We start from the raw sequence: 17,298 nt of genomic DNA, 5'->3' as shown, positions 1-17,298 counted from the left end.
TAATTTATACGGGACGACAATATTTAATAAACAATACTAGCTGTAGTGTAACAACCGAAGCCGAATGATGTAAGCGATGTCTTGTCCGAAAAAGGGTTCTTGAAATTAGAGGGCTTCCACGATGTTGATTTTAATTTGAAATTGATATCATTTGATAAAAACCCAAATGAGTCTGAGTGCTGTGGGTATTTCATCTCCAAAGACCCGTTTTTTCCCACCGTCAGTCGATTACGCTTCTTCCTTGAGATATCTTCAATCTCTCCGTCCGAATATCGCCTGGGAACCCCAGGTATTTGTTTTGTTCTTCTTTTTATCAATATCTTTGACTCTGCATCCATCCATGTGCATGTCTTTATTCGTTTTCTTGCGATTAAGGAAGTGAAGTTCTAGGGTATATTGTTTTTACACTATTGTTTTTGGGTATCTGGGGACAGAGTTGAATGAAACGCTCACCAAGTGTTTGTAGAAATGCCTAAATAATCATTCAGTTCAGCTTTGTATTTTTATCATTGAATGGTATACTGTGTTACAGTTGATTTATTTATTGAAGGAAAGATTGGCTGACTGTCTTTGATGATAAGCAAATACCACACCATTCCAGATTGAAACCAGATGCTGATAACACTCTCATTGGTGACTATGGATGATTACTTTGTTATACATGTGTTTTGTTAGTCTGTTTTAGTTTGTTAGGCAGTTCACATAAGCAGTTAGCATAAGCAGTTAATATTCCTTTATTTAAATACTCTTCAATGTACTCATTCGTCATTCATTCATTCAACATACAGAATATAATTTTTCATCTTTCTCCCTTGATGTCTGCTAGTTTTTTTGCCTCTGTTTCTTCAGTCTTGCATCATTGCAACTTGCTTGAACGATTTGGTTGATTTATTCTGTGGATAGTGTCGTGTTGTTGCAGGGAGAAGAGAGTTGGTTCAGTGCAGTAGAAATCTCCGGCTTGATTGTGTTTATAGTGATCAACAAGTAAGCCTAGAAACTATGGACATGATGGGGTCATCTCCTGAAGTAAACAGGAAAGTTTTCCAGGATATAGAGCCATATGACATTGGTAATCTAAAGGTTTCGGATATCCACACGATATATTATGAGCAGTCTGGAAATCCAGATGGACATGTGAGTTTTCTCTAATTGCATTGTACTTTGGATTGGTGCGGATTAGTTTACTTATGGTTGTGTTTATTTATGCGTAGGCATTCCTTAAGCTATACACTTAGGAATTTTGTATGTCTATGTTCGAAATGGTAGCTTTCGTGCCCCTGTTGATTATTGTTATTATTTTTTGAACCTTGCAGCCTGTGGTTTTTCTCCATGGAGGCCCCGGAGGTGGAACTTCACCAACTAACCGGAAATTCTTTGATCCTAGTTTTTATAGGATCATTTTATTTGATCAGGTTTATAACATAAACATTTTGATTAATATGGAAGAGTAAACCCGAATACTTTTGTGATGTTTTCTGCTGAAATACTTCTTCTTCAGAGAGGTGCAGGTAAAAGTACACCTCATGCTTGCTTGGAAGAGAATACAACTTGGGATCTCGTCAACGATATTGAGAAACTGAGAGAGTACTTGAATGTTCCAGAATGGCTGGTCAGTGTGATAATCTAGATATTAGGTTATTGTTAGTTTGTCATTAAATTTCCTTCTCATCATCCATCGACATGTTTGTGCAGGTTTTTGGTGGTTCATGGGGAAGCACACTTGCTCTGGCTTACAGTGAATCTCATCCCGACAAGGTTCTTTTAAACACTCGCAATTTGAAATATAAATGATGTTCTTGGTCACGTTGATGATTGATATCATCTTGTTTCTTAGGTAACTGGTTTGGTATTGAGAGGCATCTTTTTGTTGCGGAAGAAAGAGATAAATTGGTTTTATGAGGGTGGAGCTGCTGCAATATTCCCCGACGGTATTCTTTATTTCATTATTTCTCTGCAAGGGCACAATTACATCGAATTATTCGTAATCTAAACGCTTTACATTGAAAGGGGCTTAAATCAAAATTTTTATACAGTTGAATATTACGGACTTTTATTGTTCAATGGACACCACAAAGAAGGTTATAAATATATTTGAAACTTGAATTAAATCTTTGTAGTGAAGTTTGTTATGGAAGCTCCTATCGACTGAACACTTGAGGAAGTAGCGACTACAGATAATTTTGACAATGTTATTGCATTGTAGCGGTCAAACCATTCGAAGATCTAAACATTAGGTCACATAAATTTTTTGTGCAGCTTGGGAGCCATTTAGAGATCTTATCCCCGAGAATGAAAGAGGATGCTTTGTTGATGCTTACCACAAGAGATTAAACTCTGACAACAAGGAGACACAAGTAGGAATAACTATACTCCATTTTTCCTGTTTTTATATAACCTTCTATTTTCATCATTATGTCTTTGATAAAATGTACGACGCTATACGTCGAGTGATGAAATTGGTGAATTTGCGTATTTAAAGCATGTTTATGTTCTTTGTGTCACTGTTTGTCTGGATTGTAGTACGCAGCTGCTAGGGCATGGACGAAATGGGAAATGATGACGGCTCATCTTGTTCCAAATGAAGTAAGCATACAACGGGGGGAGGATGATGAGTTTTGCTTGGTAAGATGTCGTGATCATTTTGGATGTTTTGAAACATGGATCATATGTTATTTAGATAGCTTAATTTTATTTACCATACACTACCCTCTTAATGTTACAACCTTTTAATAATTCTTGATTGATAAAATTATTGTTCCGACTTCATTGAAATCAACTTCTTGCACTTAATGCAGGCTTTTGCGAGGATTGAGAATCACTATTTTGTGAACAAAGGATTTTTTCCTACGGATTCGTACTTGCTTGATAATATAGATAAAATAAGGCACATCAACACTGTAATCGTGCAGGTTCTCCCAGTTCCTCGATTCTTCTCTTGTGTTGTCTTAACTCGTGGGAGAAAATTGCCGAAATTGGCAATGAAATTTTCCTTAATTTCTAATGCAGGGAAGATACGATGTCTGCTGTCCTATAATGTCAGCTTGGGATCTTCATAAAGCTTGGCCAGAAGCTGACTTTAGAGTAAGAAACACATCTACCATAGATTTGAAAAACTTGATAGGCACAAGTTTTCTTCATAAATTTGCACGGTTCGACTTCTGGCTTTACTTTTAACAGGTGGTTCCGGATGCTGGACATTCTGCTAATGAGGCGGGGATATCAGCGGAGCTGGTGGCTGCAACTGAAAAATTGAAGAATGTCATCAAGGAAGGTGCGCGTTGAATGAGTTATTGTCGATTGATGAAAGATATTCGATTTGAACTTGTGGAATTGAAGTGAGTTTTACTCTTTTTCTTCTACACCAAAGTAATAATTCTTGAATTTCAGACTTGGGGGCTTGCTTAATGCCTTGGAATGCCCTTCTAAGTGTTTTTCACTAATTGATATTACACTTTGCTTGAGTTGCTCACTTTGTTTCGAGTTTTTCTTTTCTGAATATTTCGTTATTGTTGGAACTCTCGTATATTACAAAAAATAATTAATGAGCTTAGGAGGTGAGACTGTTATCTAACAGCAGAGGAGTCAAAAATAGGCCAGGTTCGAAAATTGGATCCGAAATCGAAAAGTAGGCCCGAATTTTTTCGGGCTATGCCCCTGGGTCTACGAAGGTCACGCCGTACCGATCCGATTTTTTAAAGTTAATATATAATATTTAATATTTATATATAATAACTAATAAAATAAAAAGTATGCGTAATATTTAAAGTTAAAAAATTAAGATGTGTTTGTTTGGGGGAGTTAATTAGATTTCTACTATTCATTCTATTTTTTTCTATAAAAAAAAAACATTGAATCAAACATCTATTTTTCATTTTTTTATATTATAATAAAAATTAATTTTACATTCAAAATATCACATCAACACCTATTTATATCACATTATACCACTATTCAAATTCAAAATTTTTACTATTCAAATCTCAATTCAAAATCCAAACCCCAGACAAACACACCCCGTAGTGTATTAATATATATATTTTTTTTTGGCAAATCTCGAGTCACATATATTGTTTGTAAATTTGGGCTCTAGGCGCCGCTCAAACACGGGTCTGGATTCTAATTGGGCCCAGTTCCATAGTCGGGTCAGTAGTTAAATTTATTGGGGTTTCAATGTGGCCCAGCAAGAAATACAAGTTATAATTTTATGCTTATATTATTTTAAAATTTACAAATTTGTAGACAATACGCATCTTGTGAAGGGCTTGAAATGACGGTTATGACCTTGGTGGCTCCATTAGCCCTAGTCCGTGGGTAGAGCAGAATCACTGCTCCGGTAAGCTCCTCGCGCTTCGAATCGATCACTGCCCGCGCTAAGAAGTCTCAGGTGAGTTGCATTCATTGACTTTCTGGTGATCGTAAGAAATCTCTCGAATTTTGAATTAGCTTTTGATTCGTTTGCCGAGTCGATAGCTTCAATCCTTGCTCGTTACTCGAGCATCTCTGTACATTGCTAATAAGCTCCCGAAAAGATTTCAAGGGGCGCGGGGGATTTCTGGTGATGTTTATGTGAGTTTCTGAAATTCGAATCAATGGAAAGGTTATTTATTTGTTCATCTAAATTGCATGTTGTTTAGCTTCTTTTGTGTGTGTACTTCCACAAAACAATTTTGGCAGTGAAAATTCAACATTCAAACATCTGATTATGCTGCATTTTTATTGTACTGATTTATTCGTGAGTAGTCCTCTTTTGCATTCAGTATCCAAGAATTGAAAAAGCACATGGTTGTTTAATTCGAAAATCACCTGCCTAATTGTGCTAACGTTGTCATTCTCTGATCTTGTGCATCCACGTGCAGATATTTGTGTTCGATTATCCTCGCGTGTTGGGAATGTTTACTGAAGGAGTTGTAGATCAACTGAGCTGAGTGGTTGATGGTTCGATTAACTAAGCGGTCGCCTCCTTTGCTGCATGGAGGAAGCAAACTTTTTTGTTGGACAGGAATTTCCAGATGTAAAGACCTTCCGCAGTGCAATAAAAGAAGCCGCCATTGCACAGCACTTTGAGCTTCGAATCATTAAAAGCGATCTAATCCGTTACATAGCTAAATGTGCTGCAGAAGGCTGTCCATGGCGAATACGAGCAATAAAGCTTCCAAATGCCTCGACTTTCTCTATACGAAGCCTTGAAGGAACACATACCTGTGGGAGGAACGCGAGTTCTGGGCATCATCAGGCCTCGGTCGACTGGATTGTGAACTTCATAGAGGAACGCCTGCGTGGCAACGTAAATTACAGACCAAAAGACATCCTACACGACATCTATGAACAATATGGGATAACTATTCCGTACAAGCAGGCTTGGCGTGCCAAGGAACGGGGCCTTCAAGCTATACATGGCTCCTCCGAAGAAGGCTATTACCTCCTTCCAGCATACTGTGACCAAATTAGGAAGACCAACCCGGGAAGTGTCGCAGAAGTGTTTACTACTGGCACAGACAACCGATTTCACCGCCTATTTCTTTCCTTTTATGCTTCCATGCACGGGTTCTTCCATGGTTGCCTCCCTGTTATCGGATTAGGTGGAATTCAGCTCAAAAGCAAGTACCTTGGCACGTTACTTTCTGCCACTTCATTCGATTCTAACGGCGGGTTGTTCCCACTTGCCTTTGGCATTGTTGATGTAGAAAACGATGAAAGTTGGATGTGGTTCTTGTCGGAATTACACAAGGCTCTTGAGATGGCTTCGGAGACCATACTGAGGCTTACTTTCTTATCCAACGGGGGGAAAGGCATTACAGATGCTGTAATAAGAAAATTCCCGACTGCTTGGCATGGTGTTTGCCTGAAACACTTGAGTAAGAGCATCAGTAGGGAGTTCAAGAATCCCCTACTTGTCCAACTACTTTGGAAAGCAGCATATGCCACTACTACCATTAGCTTCAAAGAAAAAATGGCTGAACTCGAAAAAGCTTCTGCCGATGCAGCAAAATGGCTACAACAATATCCTCCTGCTCGTTGGGCATTAATGTATTTTGAAGGACCTCGGTATGGCCATCTATCTTCCAATATAGATGAGTTCAATCAGTGGATTCTTGAAGCTCGGGAGCTCCCCATAATGCAAGTGATCGAGCAAATCCACAGTAAGCTCATGGCAGAATTTGAGGATAGGCGTGAAAAATGCAAGTCATGGTTCTTCACTCTCGTCCCATCAGCAGAGAAGCACATGATCGAAGCAACCGACCGGGCTTCAACTTATCAAGTCCTCCAATCCGATGAGGCAGAGTTTGAGATTCTTTCATCAGAAAGATCCGATATTGTCAACATCAAAACACATTCCTGTTCCTGCCGGGATTGGAAGTTGTATTCTTTGCCTTGCTCTCATGCTGTCGCAGCCATTACCGCATCCAAAAGGGATGTTCATACTTTCATCGGAAAGTACTTCACTGTGGCTAGTTATCGTACAGCGTATGCCAAAGAAGTACGTCCGGTTCCTCGTAGGATTGAGTGGAATAAAGACGAGCAAATGGACTTGAACAATGAACTACAGATTGTGAGGCCTCCTAAGTCCAGGCGGCCTCCCGGAAGACCGGAGAAGAAACGAATGTGCGTGGAGGATCTTAACCGCGAGAAACATATCGTCCACTGTAGCCAGTGCAATCAGATAGGGCATTATAAGTCTACTTGCAAATCAGGTACGTGGAACAGTATAGAACATATGTAGATTTTGTGTAGTGTAGTTTAGTGTACTAATGTAGATAGTTTTCCTTAAACTGCTGTGATGTTTGTTGCTTATACCTTTTTCTTCTTTAACCCTTTTTGTGCACTTTCTTTGCTAACTTTTGTGTTGCATTTTTTATTTGTATAATTGATGGCCAAATCTAGGATGAGGGTTATATTTGGTAGCATAATATGATATCCTTTAAATCTTCTAAATTTAATTTACATGATTATGATATGTGTCTATATTATGTCTGGAAAATACCTGTCTCACACAAGTAGGTAGTTGCATAATAATATGAATTTGGATCATACTATGAATTTATTTATTATTGAATAGTATAATACTTTTATTTAGGCATAGAAATTCATTATATTTTAACTTGATACGATAGACTCGTGACTGTAAGATCATGAACTACCCAACTCTTGTCTGTAACACATAGTTTACATAGTTCACCTAATATGACTTGCCTTGTTAAGCCGGTAGCAGTTGCAGGATATAAGAAAAACAAGTCCCATTCGCTAACTTTGACCCAAAAGATGTCTGACAGAATTTGAATTTGTGACCCAACCCCTATCTCCACGGTTAATATTCAAATCTGTTTCTAAATGGGGTCTAAATAACAAAGAAGGCTGAACAAGAAATCTAAACTAGGAACTACAACAAGATCAAATATTTGAATGCAGATGATGCATTATAACAAAGTTGTAATAATACACACGTGTCTTTTGGGATTATGGTAAACTCAATTTGGTAGGCAGATAGATGTTTATTTGTACAACTGCTTGAATCTTCTACAGGCTTCCAGCACATTTTCCCTGTGTCCGAAGGCGCTTACCCGGACAAAGCCTTCACCGCCAGGCCCGAAACCACTCCCGGGTGTAGTAACCACATGGGTCTTCTCAAGAATCTCGCTGAAAACATCCCACGAGCTTTGGCCCGGGAAGTGGACCCAAACATACGGCGCATTCTTGCCTCCGTATACCTTGAAACCGAGCGAATTGAATGTGTCGACTATGATATTTGTGTTTTCCTTGTAGAAGCCAACCACCTCGTGCATTGCCTGCACATAGGACAACACAACCCCTTGGTTATTACTCGATGCATAGTTGTCTCGCCCGACCCGACATCCCATATTTGCTTAGTCATTTTGGTGATCCATTTGAAAAGGCAACTAACTTAATGGAGATAAGAAACATGGGGAGAAAAAAACTTGACCTTAATGCCCTCAGCCGAAACACAGGCCATACCGCCGGCTTGAGCAATGTTGGATGCACCGTTGAAACAAGTACAAACAATTCGGTTGAAGTCCTTAGCTACGGGGAATCCATCCGAATAAAGAAGTTCCTTTGGAATTGCAGTCCAACCAAGACGAACTCCCGTGAAACCAGCATACTTAGAAAAGGAAGAAACTTCGAGAGCAACCTGCACGTAATCAAATAGGATATATCAATACCACATAGTTGGACTACAACCCAATCTAATCGAATAATTACTAGAGAACTTGATTATGTGTCATACTAACAGTTTTCATTTATAGCAAAAAATTTTCTTATATAGTTACAAACTTCCCAAAATTGATAAACAAAATTGATGAAATACTTAAGTATTTCCTGCTAGAATAAGAGTTGAGATAAGATGATAGGATTATCCAAACATACCTCTTTGGCTCCAGGAATCTCGAAGATGGATTTTGGACTGTCATCGGACACATACATGGCATAAGCAGAGTCATAGACTATGATTGTCCCGTTTTCCTTGGCAAACTGAACAAGTCTGGTTAGCTGGTCTCTCGATGCAGCATAACCAGTCGGGTTGTTTGGAGAACAGAAGTATATGAGATCTGTCCGAGACACTTTGGATAAGTCAGGAAAGAAACCATTTTCTGGCGTGCATTTCATGTATTCGATATTTCCATACTTCTCTATGTCTTTCTGAAACTGTCCGGTCTGACCCAGAATAACGCTTGAATCCACATATGCCTACATTTTTGTAAGAGTTTAGATAATCCTGTTTCTCTTTAAATTCAATAATAAATGCATATATCATGTACCAAAAGAAATGTAGAAATATATTCAGAAATTAAAATATATACATATATCAAAATTTCTGCCATCACAATACCCTTAAGATAGTTTCATTCTTCAAATATCTTCTAAATACATTTCTACATTGCTCCCGACACAGGAATAATAATGGAGCTACCAAAACAAGCTCAGACAGCCATATTAACATATCGAGTCATTTTTAATTGACAGTTCGGGCAACCAAAACCAGGAGACAAGAGATAGAGCATCTGATAAAAAAGGATGCATCACATTCATCTAAAACCTTAAGATTGACAGAAATGCAACGATAATGTTAACATAATCGGCTTTATGCCATTTAAACAACTAGCCGAGCTTATAAATGGCGTTATTTGAAAATCAGCTTAGCTCTGATCTTATAGATAAGCAATAGACATTTACCGGATAGGATGGATCTTGAACAGCAATTGTCACATCGGATCCAAAAAGAACCTGTCATACAAAAATAATATATTAATTTAAAGAAACATAAGTGTTGCCACACAAAGTCGCATCAAAACATAGTGGAAAACCAATCCAGACAAGAACAAGAATGCTCACCTGCAGGCGAGATATGTCACTTTTTGCACCATCAGACACAAATATATCTTCCTCCTCTATGCCAAGATCTGCATAGTAGGTTGACGCAATGGCAGCTCTCAATTGCTGTAAAATTAAAGAAGAAGAAGAAAAATGAGCTTTTCTTAAAAATACATAAATAAATATAATCACAAAAATCAACACATGGAAGCCTGTTAATTTCACACAATATACCAATAATTGTCAAAAACGATGCATGTTATTGGAGGAAATGATGAAGGAAAACAACAATAAGACCAAAAAGAAAATGACAAAGACTATTACCGACCTTTTCACCTTGTTCAGCTCCATAACCGCTGTAACCATCTACTGTGGACAAAGCCAGTGCTCTCTGACAAGTGAAAGGAAAAACATTACAATCAGGGATCAAGTATGAGCTTTCATAACTTAAATGTCAAACAGACACAAGATAAAGATATATCGAGCTAAAAGAGAATATTTCCCAATCTAAAGAGCTATCCTTCATATCTAATTGCATGCATTTAGCTACTGATTGGTTGTACCATTGTTGCCTTACAAGAAAACATCACAAAACAAAAACCCCAACTGAAGTCAAAGTGTGTGCAGCTATCACTACGAACACCTTTTTAGGATAGTCTCATACTCGAGCAACTATGAGATCTGTTCATTCGAGGCTTCAAGCCTGGCGATGTTAAGAATCTTACTCTCAAGATTTATATATTATTTTAAAGTACGATGAATAGTTTATAGGAATAACAGCAATACACCTTTGACATGGCAGAAGTAATCACTTCAGGAATTGGCTCTGTTGTGTCACCAATGCCGAGGCTGATCACTTGGGCATCAGGATGCTTCTGCATGTGTGCAGATCTTCGTCTCGCAATCTAATGAAAACAGAAAAAAGAGCAATGAATAGACCCATCATTTAACCATATGCCAAAGTAGTTGTTTCATAAGCATTAAAATATGATTATTCGAAAACATATGGAAGAATCTCATTTCTCATCACTACAGAAGAAAATAAAACAGAATGCAAGAAAGAAATGTTAACCTATAGGGACGAGAACAACTCAATCCCTTTATACCAAAACATTGCACTTTGTTGGATTAGAGACGACGAATATAATGTATCAACATAGTCATCATAGACATGATAGAAAACATCTGTGATCAGCAATTACCCACCTTAAATCCCTAAAATACAATTCACTATACACAAAATTTTGAAACATAGGGAATTTATTGTCAGAACTCAAAAGATGCATACCATGAAAGGCTCTCATCAAACATAGTTTTAAAGATATATTTAACAATAATAAATAAATAAACAAAAACGGATACCTCTGGAAAGAGATAGCCAGCTTGAAGTTTGGCCATGTTATTGTTGCGCGACACCTTGGTCGTGTAAACTTCATCATATGTCGAATCAATCAGAAAGCATTCATCATTGACCAGCATACTTACAGCAGTTTCAATATTGATGCTACGCAAAGACTAGTTCCTGCACAACCAAACTTTGCAATAGTTCAGCAAATTACCGGTCTTCTCAGCCGAAGGCGAGGCTACGCATTTCACTACACCATTGACTCTCCTGGGAATCAATACCTTCGAGGCCCTGCAAAGCACGTACAGCTTCCAAATTTGATTCGAATGGAGCTAAATGTAATCAAGCAGGAACTGAACATGCACCGAAAAAATTTAGGAAAAACAACAACAAAGAACTATAACCTGATCTTCTTCAGATCGTTGCTGCCGAGGAAAGTGGATGTGGAGGAGGCGATAGACGTCGACATAGTCCGATTAATTGCAGACATTTTCAAGAACGGCAGCTCCAAAAGCGAGAGCGTTGATTCAGCAGACGGCGTGGAGAAGGGTGAGTGTAGTTTATTCACATGTGCATATTAGAAATGACAAAATTTCCTTAATCCAAAACCCTAGACAGAGTTCTAAAACGGCGCCGTTTTAACTTATATATATATATATAAAAGGTTTATTACAAGATGGGCTTGAAAGCTCATTTCGGAATTTATACATTTGGGCCTAAAAGCCCATTCCGAAACTTCGAATTTTGGGCCGAAGGGTCCTAAACGACGCCGTTTTATAATATATAGATATAAATAAAGGTGATTACAAATTGGCTTCGAAAGCCCATACAGGAATTTATGAATTTAGGCCTAAAGCCTATTAAAAAATTTCCGAAATCGATCGCTAAAAACGACGCCGTTATATTATATAAGGTGATTACAAGATGGGCTCTTAAGCCCATTTAGGAATATATAATTTGGGCCTAAAAGCCCATTCACAAATTTCAATTGGGCCCTAAAAGCCCAATTAGAAGAACCATTAAAGCCTGTATGTCTTAATTACATGTAAACAACTGAAATAAACGGCGGTGGTGGTTGCTAATATGCGCCGGTTCGGCAGCGCGTCGCCGTCCGCCATGGCAGAGAGGGATCAACATTACTATTCGAAGAAGTTCGCCGGTTCTACTTCGTCTCTAGCTTATCGTCTCATTTTTGCTTTTATCTGCCTAGCTTCTCCGTTCCTGTACTTCTCCGTCTTCCGGAACGACGTGGTGTTGCCGTTGGTAACCTACTCTGCGGTGCGTGAGAATAGGAAAGGTAGCTGCAATTACACTGAAGGGCGGTGGATCTACGATCCAACGATGAGATTCGAACGGCGTTACGACCACACCTGCAAGGAGATCTTCAAAGGGTGGAACTGCATCGCGAATAACAAATCCAACGCCATTGAGATTCCCAAGTGGCGGTGGAAGCCCTACGGCTGTGATCTCCCGCCGTTTGATCCGTTGAAGTTCCTGGAGAGATTTCGAGATACCAATATTGGTGTGTTTGCTGTAGATGGAATTCGAATTGTTGAGAGTGCAGACTCATTCCTTAAGTGAAATTAAAATTAATCATTATATGGCATTGTTTAATTATATCATAATCTTTGAATCTCAAGTGGTTTGGGATCATCTATCAATTGTTGGCCTAATTAATTTTCAACAGCGCAGGGTTTGTTGGGGATTCCTTGAACAGAAACATGTTTGTTTCTCTGTTCTGCACTTTGAGACGAGTGTCCAGTGAGGTTAAAAAGTGGCGCCCTGCTGGAGCTGACCGTGGTTTCACGTTTTTGAAGTACAACCTCACCATTGCGTATCATCGAACCAATCTTCTGGCTCGTTATGGTAGGTAAGCCAAATTGAACTAGTTTTCTTGTCTTTGTTGAAAAGTAATGATTTTTTTTATTTTTTTATTTTCCTTTTTTGGCTCTGATTCAAAATTGATTTTCCTCTGTAGCCTGAATCTTGGAACAATACAACCCTTATCTTTGATTAATGGCTCTGTGATTGGTTTTTTATGCTGCTATTAAGTTGGAGGTCGAGAGTAATTATGGGTTGCTTAGCAGTTATACCCTAAGATTTGTTAAATTTGTTTCTTTTTTAAACTAGATGTGATGTTTGATTTTATACTATATTTCAACAATGAACTAAATTAAAATGTTAAGAATTTCCTCCTCGGCCATTTCTTCTGAGAAGAGTTTTGGATGCAGTAGTATTTCCTAAGAAGACTTAAGTGTATGTTGTGTTTGCATTACCATTTAATGTTACAGAATAAATATTATGGGACTAAACCTGTATTTCTTCCTTGATTAGTTCCTGGTTGTAATGGTGTTTTCAACTATTTCAATTATTGTAGTGTCTAGTTTGACCTTACCTGTGAAGGGAGTATTTCAGTATTTTACATGCTGGTGGAGTTTGAACATTGTATTCAAATACGTTTCAAAAATTGTGCAAATCATCAGATAGTTTGTGCCGTGTATTTCCTTGTATAAATAGCTCCTGGTTGTAATGGTACGTTTAAATGTTTCAATTATTCTAGTTTCTAGTTTTTACCTGTGAAGGGAGCATTTCAAGTATTTAATGTACTGGAGATTGAACATTGTATTTACACCATTTCTATACTTTCTAGGTGGTCAGCCAGTAAGGATGGCGGTACATTGGAGTCACTTGGTTATAAGGAAGGTTATAGAGTCGATGTTGATTTACCAGAAGGAACTTGGGTAGAAGCTCCAAAATTTCACAACATACTCATCTTCAACACAGGACACTGGTAATTCAATTCGACATTTGGTATGCTGCTAAGACTGATAATTATTGGATAAAGAGAATCACTTTCTGTTAGATTACTAATTTAAGATTGTACTCTCCATGATGCTAAGATACACAGTTTGCGACAGGTTCTTGAATATTTCTTGAACACAGCTATTCGTATATTTCTCTTTTCACCATACAGCTGGTGCTTACAGCTGAAGCGAAATGAGTGATCTTGAACATAAATTATTAGATATACATCATTTGCGAACCCACCATCATCATCTTTTCAATGGCTGCAGTTGCCACTAAGCACCATTTATAGTTCTTGTTTCCTATATGGTTTATGGTTGTTATTCGGTTCCTTGATTCCGATTCAGGTGGTGGGCTCCTTCAAAGTTTGACCCTGTGAAATCACCTATGCTTTTTTTTGAGAAAGGCGTGCCCGTGAGCCCCATGATCACACCTGATGCCGGCCTTGATATGGTGTTAAGACACATGGTACGTAACCTAGGATTTTGTTACAAATGTACTATCTGAACATAAAATTCATATGTCAGAACTGTGAATTGATCAATTCCCTCTTTTCCTTGGAACTCCATTAGTTCTACCTTGGAATAATCCGTCTGCTGCGTTCCCACTTTTTGCACATTCAATTATATTTTCTTACAATACCCTATCTGCAATGCATTTGATTAGGTATCGTATGTCGAGAAAAATGTCCGACCAGATGCAATTCTCTTCTTCCGAACCCAATCCCCAAGGCATTTCGAAGGGGGGGATTGGGATCAAGGCGGTTCTTGCCCCCGACTCCAACCTCTGATGCCTCAAGAAGTAACTACTCTCTTCGACACAATCATCTCATCTTTTGCTGTTTTCAATTTTCATCTCACTCCCTTCCATAATAAATCTTGTTCTTTGGTCTGTCGAAATCCCAGGTGGACAAACTATTCGGCGTTGAACACAATGGAACAAATGTGGAGGCACGGCTTGTGAACAGCCACCTACACGGCTCCCTCACGGGCTCAAGATTTCGAACATTAGACATCACACACTTGAGCGAGTATCGAGCTGATGCTCATCCAGCCATGGCCGGTGGGAAACTACACGACGACTGCATGCACTGGTGCTTACCAGGTATTACCGATACTTGGAATGACTTACTCGATGCACATTTATCTTGAGTCCGTGCCTTATATAGCATGTTCTTGTTTTGATCTTTCAGTTCATGTTATTTCCCATTCAATTATACTGCCATTTGTTCCATTTTTAAGGTTTTAGATGGATAGATAGATATAGATATAGATATTTTTCCATCCTGTAATTTATATAGATGAGGAAATGTTGATTTTGAGATGCAATCAGATGTGTTCATTCATATTCGAGATGCGTGGTTTTGTTAAAGTTGTGTAATGTTATTTTTATGGGGATTTATTTTCAGATTTAGAAATAGTGGTTTTATCAAATATTTCTTATGAAAAATAATATCCGTCCTTCTCAAAATATATATGTATATACTTCATTATCTTAAATATCCTATAATATTTTCAAAATAAGAAATTAAATTAATCCTATTTCTATTTTTATCATATCATGTAATCCAAATAAAAAATTAAATACCAACCCAATTATTATTATTATTATTACTACGGACTCTATTTATATATGAGCCAATAAAAATTAGAAAAATAAAAAAGTGAAAAATATATAGTAATATGATACATGATTAGGTTGATTTTTTCGAATGCATCCTTAGTGTTTTAGTGCGGATTGTTATTCTTATGAACAATTATTATTATTGTGGAAAAAATATACTAAAGCTGTAGAAATAAATCATTAGCATCATTTATATTATTTATATGGTACAATTTTTAATAAAATATATTTCATCCGTCATTTAAATTTATTCACTTTTTTTTAAATATGATTCTTCATTCAATATTTATTTAGCACAAGTGTCATTTTAATTACATTTTATCTATTCATTTTTTAAAATTCTTAATAAAATTTTCAAAAAATATATTCTATTATTTTTTAAATAAAATATTTATTTTTTTAATTTTCACATTAGATTCAAATATTTTTAATTTAATGGATAGATAAAATATTATTTAAACAAAAAATTTAAATCCAACGCTTGCGGAACCAACTATTTGGTAATTTTGTCCTAAGCAGACATTTTCTTAATTTTTGATAGAAGCATCCATAGAATTTCCATATAGAAAAATTTTGGCCACTTCCACTATGTTTGGCAGCCCTCACTCACAGTACCCTACCCTACCCTACCCTACCCACCCTACTACACGCACCATTCATATTATTGCATTCCATTTAATTTTAATATTTACTGGTTTGTGTTTTCTTGGAGGTTTTTGTTTTTACCAAATTTTTTAGGATGAAGGAATAGTTGGATGCAATATTTTAATATGAAAACAAGTATATTTTTATTTAAGACTACTTGTATTTTTTATGTTTTGCTTATGTTTTTATTTGATTTGATGATTCGAGTTGAGTTAATTCTTTATAGTGTACTAAATAAAAGTTAGATGTATGATGTGATATTTAAAAAAAAAAAAATTAATTATTGTAGATGAATAATAAAACAGATGAGAAAAATTAAATGAAAGAAATTAAAAATATACAATTTTTTTTTTTCAAAAAAAAAATCACTTATATTTTCTTATAAAGTATAGCAGTAAACAAATATTTTATTTCTAAAGATTAAAATATCAAAATTTAAAATACTAACCAAAAATTTAAACACAACACAAACTAAAATTTGTTAGATGTTAAAAAAAATAAAAAATGTTAAATATAGCTCCATCCGTTTCAGTCAAATTAGCCTACTTTAGTTGAAGATTAAAAAATTAGATATTTTAGTAAGAGAATAATAAAAGTAAAATGTAATTGCATATATTTTTAAAATTTAATTAAAAATTAAAATAAGTGTGTTTGTTTGGGGATTGGAGTTTAAATTCACTGTCATGTCATTTTTTCTTTCAAAAATATCAAATTAAACACCTATTTTTTATTTTTTATATTATACTAAAAATCAATTTTACATTCAAAACATCACATCATACGTCTATTTATATCACATCATACAATTATTCAAATTCAAAATTTTGACAATTCAAATTTTAACTCAAAATCTAAAAATAGTGATATTTATTGCAAGTAAATATTAAACGAAGGATAGCAACGGACCAATTAGAAAAAATAAAAATAAAGTTGACAGATAAAAAAAATATATAAGATAATGAATTTAAATATTTTGATGACATAGTAGTTTTAATATTTCTTACGACAAACCATTCCGTAAGTGTTGTGTTTTGTGTTTTTATTTGTATTTAAATAGCAATTATATGTAATATTTTTATAGAAAAATTAATATATATTGGAGAATAATAAGAATTAAATAAAAAATATACAATATACGAAAGAACAGAACTATGTAATAGTCTCTCCGTCCCAGATACCGTGTCTGCTACACTATTTTAATTTTAGGAAGAGTGTAAATAGTGGATAATTAAGAATGTATTAGTGAAAATAATTATAAATTAAGATTAAGATAACTAATTAGTTTAATTAAAATTAAAAAATTTAAAATAAGATTAAATTGTGTAATTATTTTCCAAAAAACGAAAGTGACATGGTATGTGAGACGGATAGAAACGACAACATGGACATAGTATCTGGGACGGAGAGAGTAATAAATAAAGCTTAAAAATAAATGAAATTGAAATACAATCTCTGTTTATGCTATGTGTAGGAAAAGTATACTAAATAGTGCCTTGTGGAAAATCTAATTTTAGAAATTTCAAATTCTGCAATAGGATAAGGTTGTTAAAAAT

At 36.0% G+C, this 17,298-nt stretch overlaps 4 protein-coding genes across 6 annotated transcripts; 3 read left to right on the top strand and 1 right to left on the bottom strand.

Moving 5' to 3' along the window:
• Window positions 1-36: 36 nt before the first annotated feature.
• LOC127262632 (proline iminopeptidase) lies at window positions 37-3,469 on the top strand. 2 transcript variants are annotated; one of them, XM_051291415.1, is made up of 11 exons: window positions 37-289; window positions 904-1,134; window positions 1,314-1,412; window positions 1,499-1,609; window positions 1,693-1,755; window positions 1,835-1,928; window positions 2,257-2,354; window positions 2,521-2,622; window positions 2,796-2,909; window positions 3,007-3,081; window positions 3,178-3,469. In XM_051291415.1, exons 1-11 carry the CDS (start codon window positions 167-169, stop codon window positions 3,280-3,282), a joined length of 1,215 nt encoding a protein of 404 aa, XP_051147372.1. In that variant the 5' UTR covers window positions 37-166; the 3' UTR covers window positions 3,283-3,469. The 2 variants fall into 2 exon arrangements, with proteins under 2 accessions (XP_051147372.1, XP_051147373.1); XM_051291416.1 differs by having other exon boundaries at window positions 66-289; window positions 920-1,134.
• Window positions 3,470-4,140: 671 nt separating this feature from the next.
• LOC127262622 (uncharacterized) lies at window positions 4,141-6,929 on the top strand. Of its 2 annotated transcripts, none has more exons than XM_051291394.1 (2): window positions 4,141-4,384; window positions 4,857-6,929. In XM_051291394.1, exon 2 carries the CDS (start codon window positions 4,970-4,972, stop codon window positions 6,719-6,721), a length of 1,752 nt encoding a protein of 583 aa, XP_051147351.1. In that variant the 5' UTR covers window positions 4,141-4,384; window positions 4,857-4,969; the 3' UTR covers window positions 6,722-6,929. The 2 variants fall into 2 exon arrangements, with proteins under 2 accessions (XP_051147351.1, XP_051147352.1); XM_051291395.1 differs by having other exon boundaries at window positions 4,141-4,566.
• Window positions 6,930-7,394: 465 nt separating this feature from the next.
• LOC127262586 (LL-diaminopimelate aminotransferase, chloroplastic) lies at window positions 7,395-11,284 on the bottom strand. The gene is made up of 10 exons (XM_051291336.1): window positions 11,077-11,284; window positions 10,887-10,963; window positions 10,690-10,757; window positions 10,116-10,232; window positions 9,656-9,718; window positions 9,349-9,453; window positions 9,190-9,240; window positions 8,383-8,703; window positions 7,940-8,146; window positions 7,395-7,784 (listed from the first exon to the last, which is right to left on the bottom strand). Exons 1-10 carry the CDS (start codon window positions 11,160-11,162, stop codon window positions 7,491-7,493), a joined length of 1,389 nt encoding a protein of 462 aa, XP_051147293.1. The 5' UTR covers window positions 11,163-11,284; the 3' UTR covers window positions 7,395-7,490.
• Window positions 11,285-11,739: 455 nt separating this feature from the next.
• LOC127261954 (protein trichome birefringence-like 13) lies at window positions 11,740-14,862 on the top strand. The gene is made up of 6 exons (XM_051290396.1): window positions 11,740-12,194; window positions 12,365-12,542; window positions 13,323-13,463; window positions 13,825-13,945; window positions 14,144-14,278; window positions 14,383-14,862. The coding sequence occupies exons 1-6, from the start codon at window positions 11,756-11,758 to the stop codon at window positions 14,626-14,628; spliced, it is 1,260 nt and encodes a 419-aa protein (XP_051146353.1). The 5' UTR covers window positions 11,740-11,755; the 3' UTR covers window positions 14,629-14,862.
• Window positions 14,863-17,298: the final 2,436 nt, after the last annotated feature.

This window comes from Andrographis paniculata, unplaced genomic scaffold (assembly GCF_009805555.1).
Source record: "Andrographis paniculata isolate CXL003 unplaced genomic scaffold, ASM980555v1 Contig65END, whole genome shotgun sequence".
Classification (NCBI taxonomy): Eukaryota; Viridiplantae; Streptophyta; class Magnoliopsida; order Lamiales; family Acanthaceae; genus Andrographis; species Andrographis paniculata.
The sequence above is the reverse complement of the archived record's forward strand: the minus strand, read 5'-3'. Positions and strand labels throughout refer to the sequence as shown.

Bases quoted from the DNA above. Each gene is read 5' to 3' on its own strand.
- LOC127262632 (XM_051291415.1), top strand. From the start codon at position 167: ATGAGTCTGAGTGCTGTGGGTATTTCATCTCCAAAGACCCGTTTTTTC. The intron at 1,929-2,256 runs GTATTCTTTATT...TTTTTTGTGCAG, and splicing joins TGCTGCAATATTCCCCGACG to CTTGGGAGCCATTTAGAGAT. The intron at 2,355-2,520 runs GTAGGAATAACT...TCTGGATTGTAG, and splicing joins CTGACAACAAGGAGACACAA to TACGCAGCTGCTAGGGCATG.
- LOC127262622 (XM_051291394.1), top strand. From the start codon at position 4,970: ATGGAGGAAGCAAACTTTTTTGTTGGACAGGAATTTCCAGATGTAAAG.
- LOC127262586 (XM_051291336.1), bottom strand. From the start codon at position 11,162: ATGTCTGCAATTAATCGGACTATGTCGACGTCTATCGCCTCCTCCACA. The intron at 10,964-11,076 runs GTTATAGTTCTT...CGTGCTTTGCAG, and splicing joins AACGATCTGAAGAAGATCAG to GGCCTCGAAGGTATTGATTC. The intron at 9,241-9,348 runs GTGAGCATTCTT...TTTGTATGACAG, and splicing joins GTGACATATCTCGCCTGCAG to GTTCTTTTTGGATCCGATGT.
- LOC127261954 (XM_051290396.1), top strand. From the start codon at position 11,756: ATGCGCCGGTTCGGCAGCGCGTCGCCGTCCGCCATGGCAGAGAGGGAT. The intron at 12,195-12,364 runs GTGTGTTTGCTG...TCAACAGCGCAG, and splicing joins ATTTCGAGATACCAATATTG to GGTTTGTTGGGGATTCCTTG. The intron at 12,543-13,322 runs GTAAGCCAAATT...TATACTTTCTAG, and splicing joins CTTCTGGCTCGTTATGGTAG to GTGGTCAGCCAGTAAGGATG.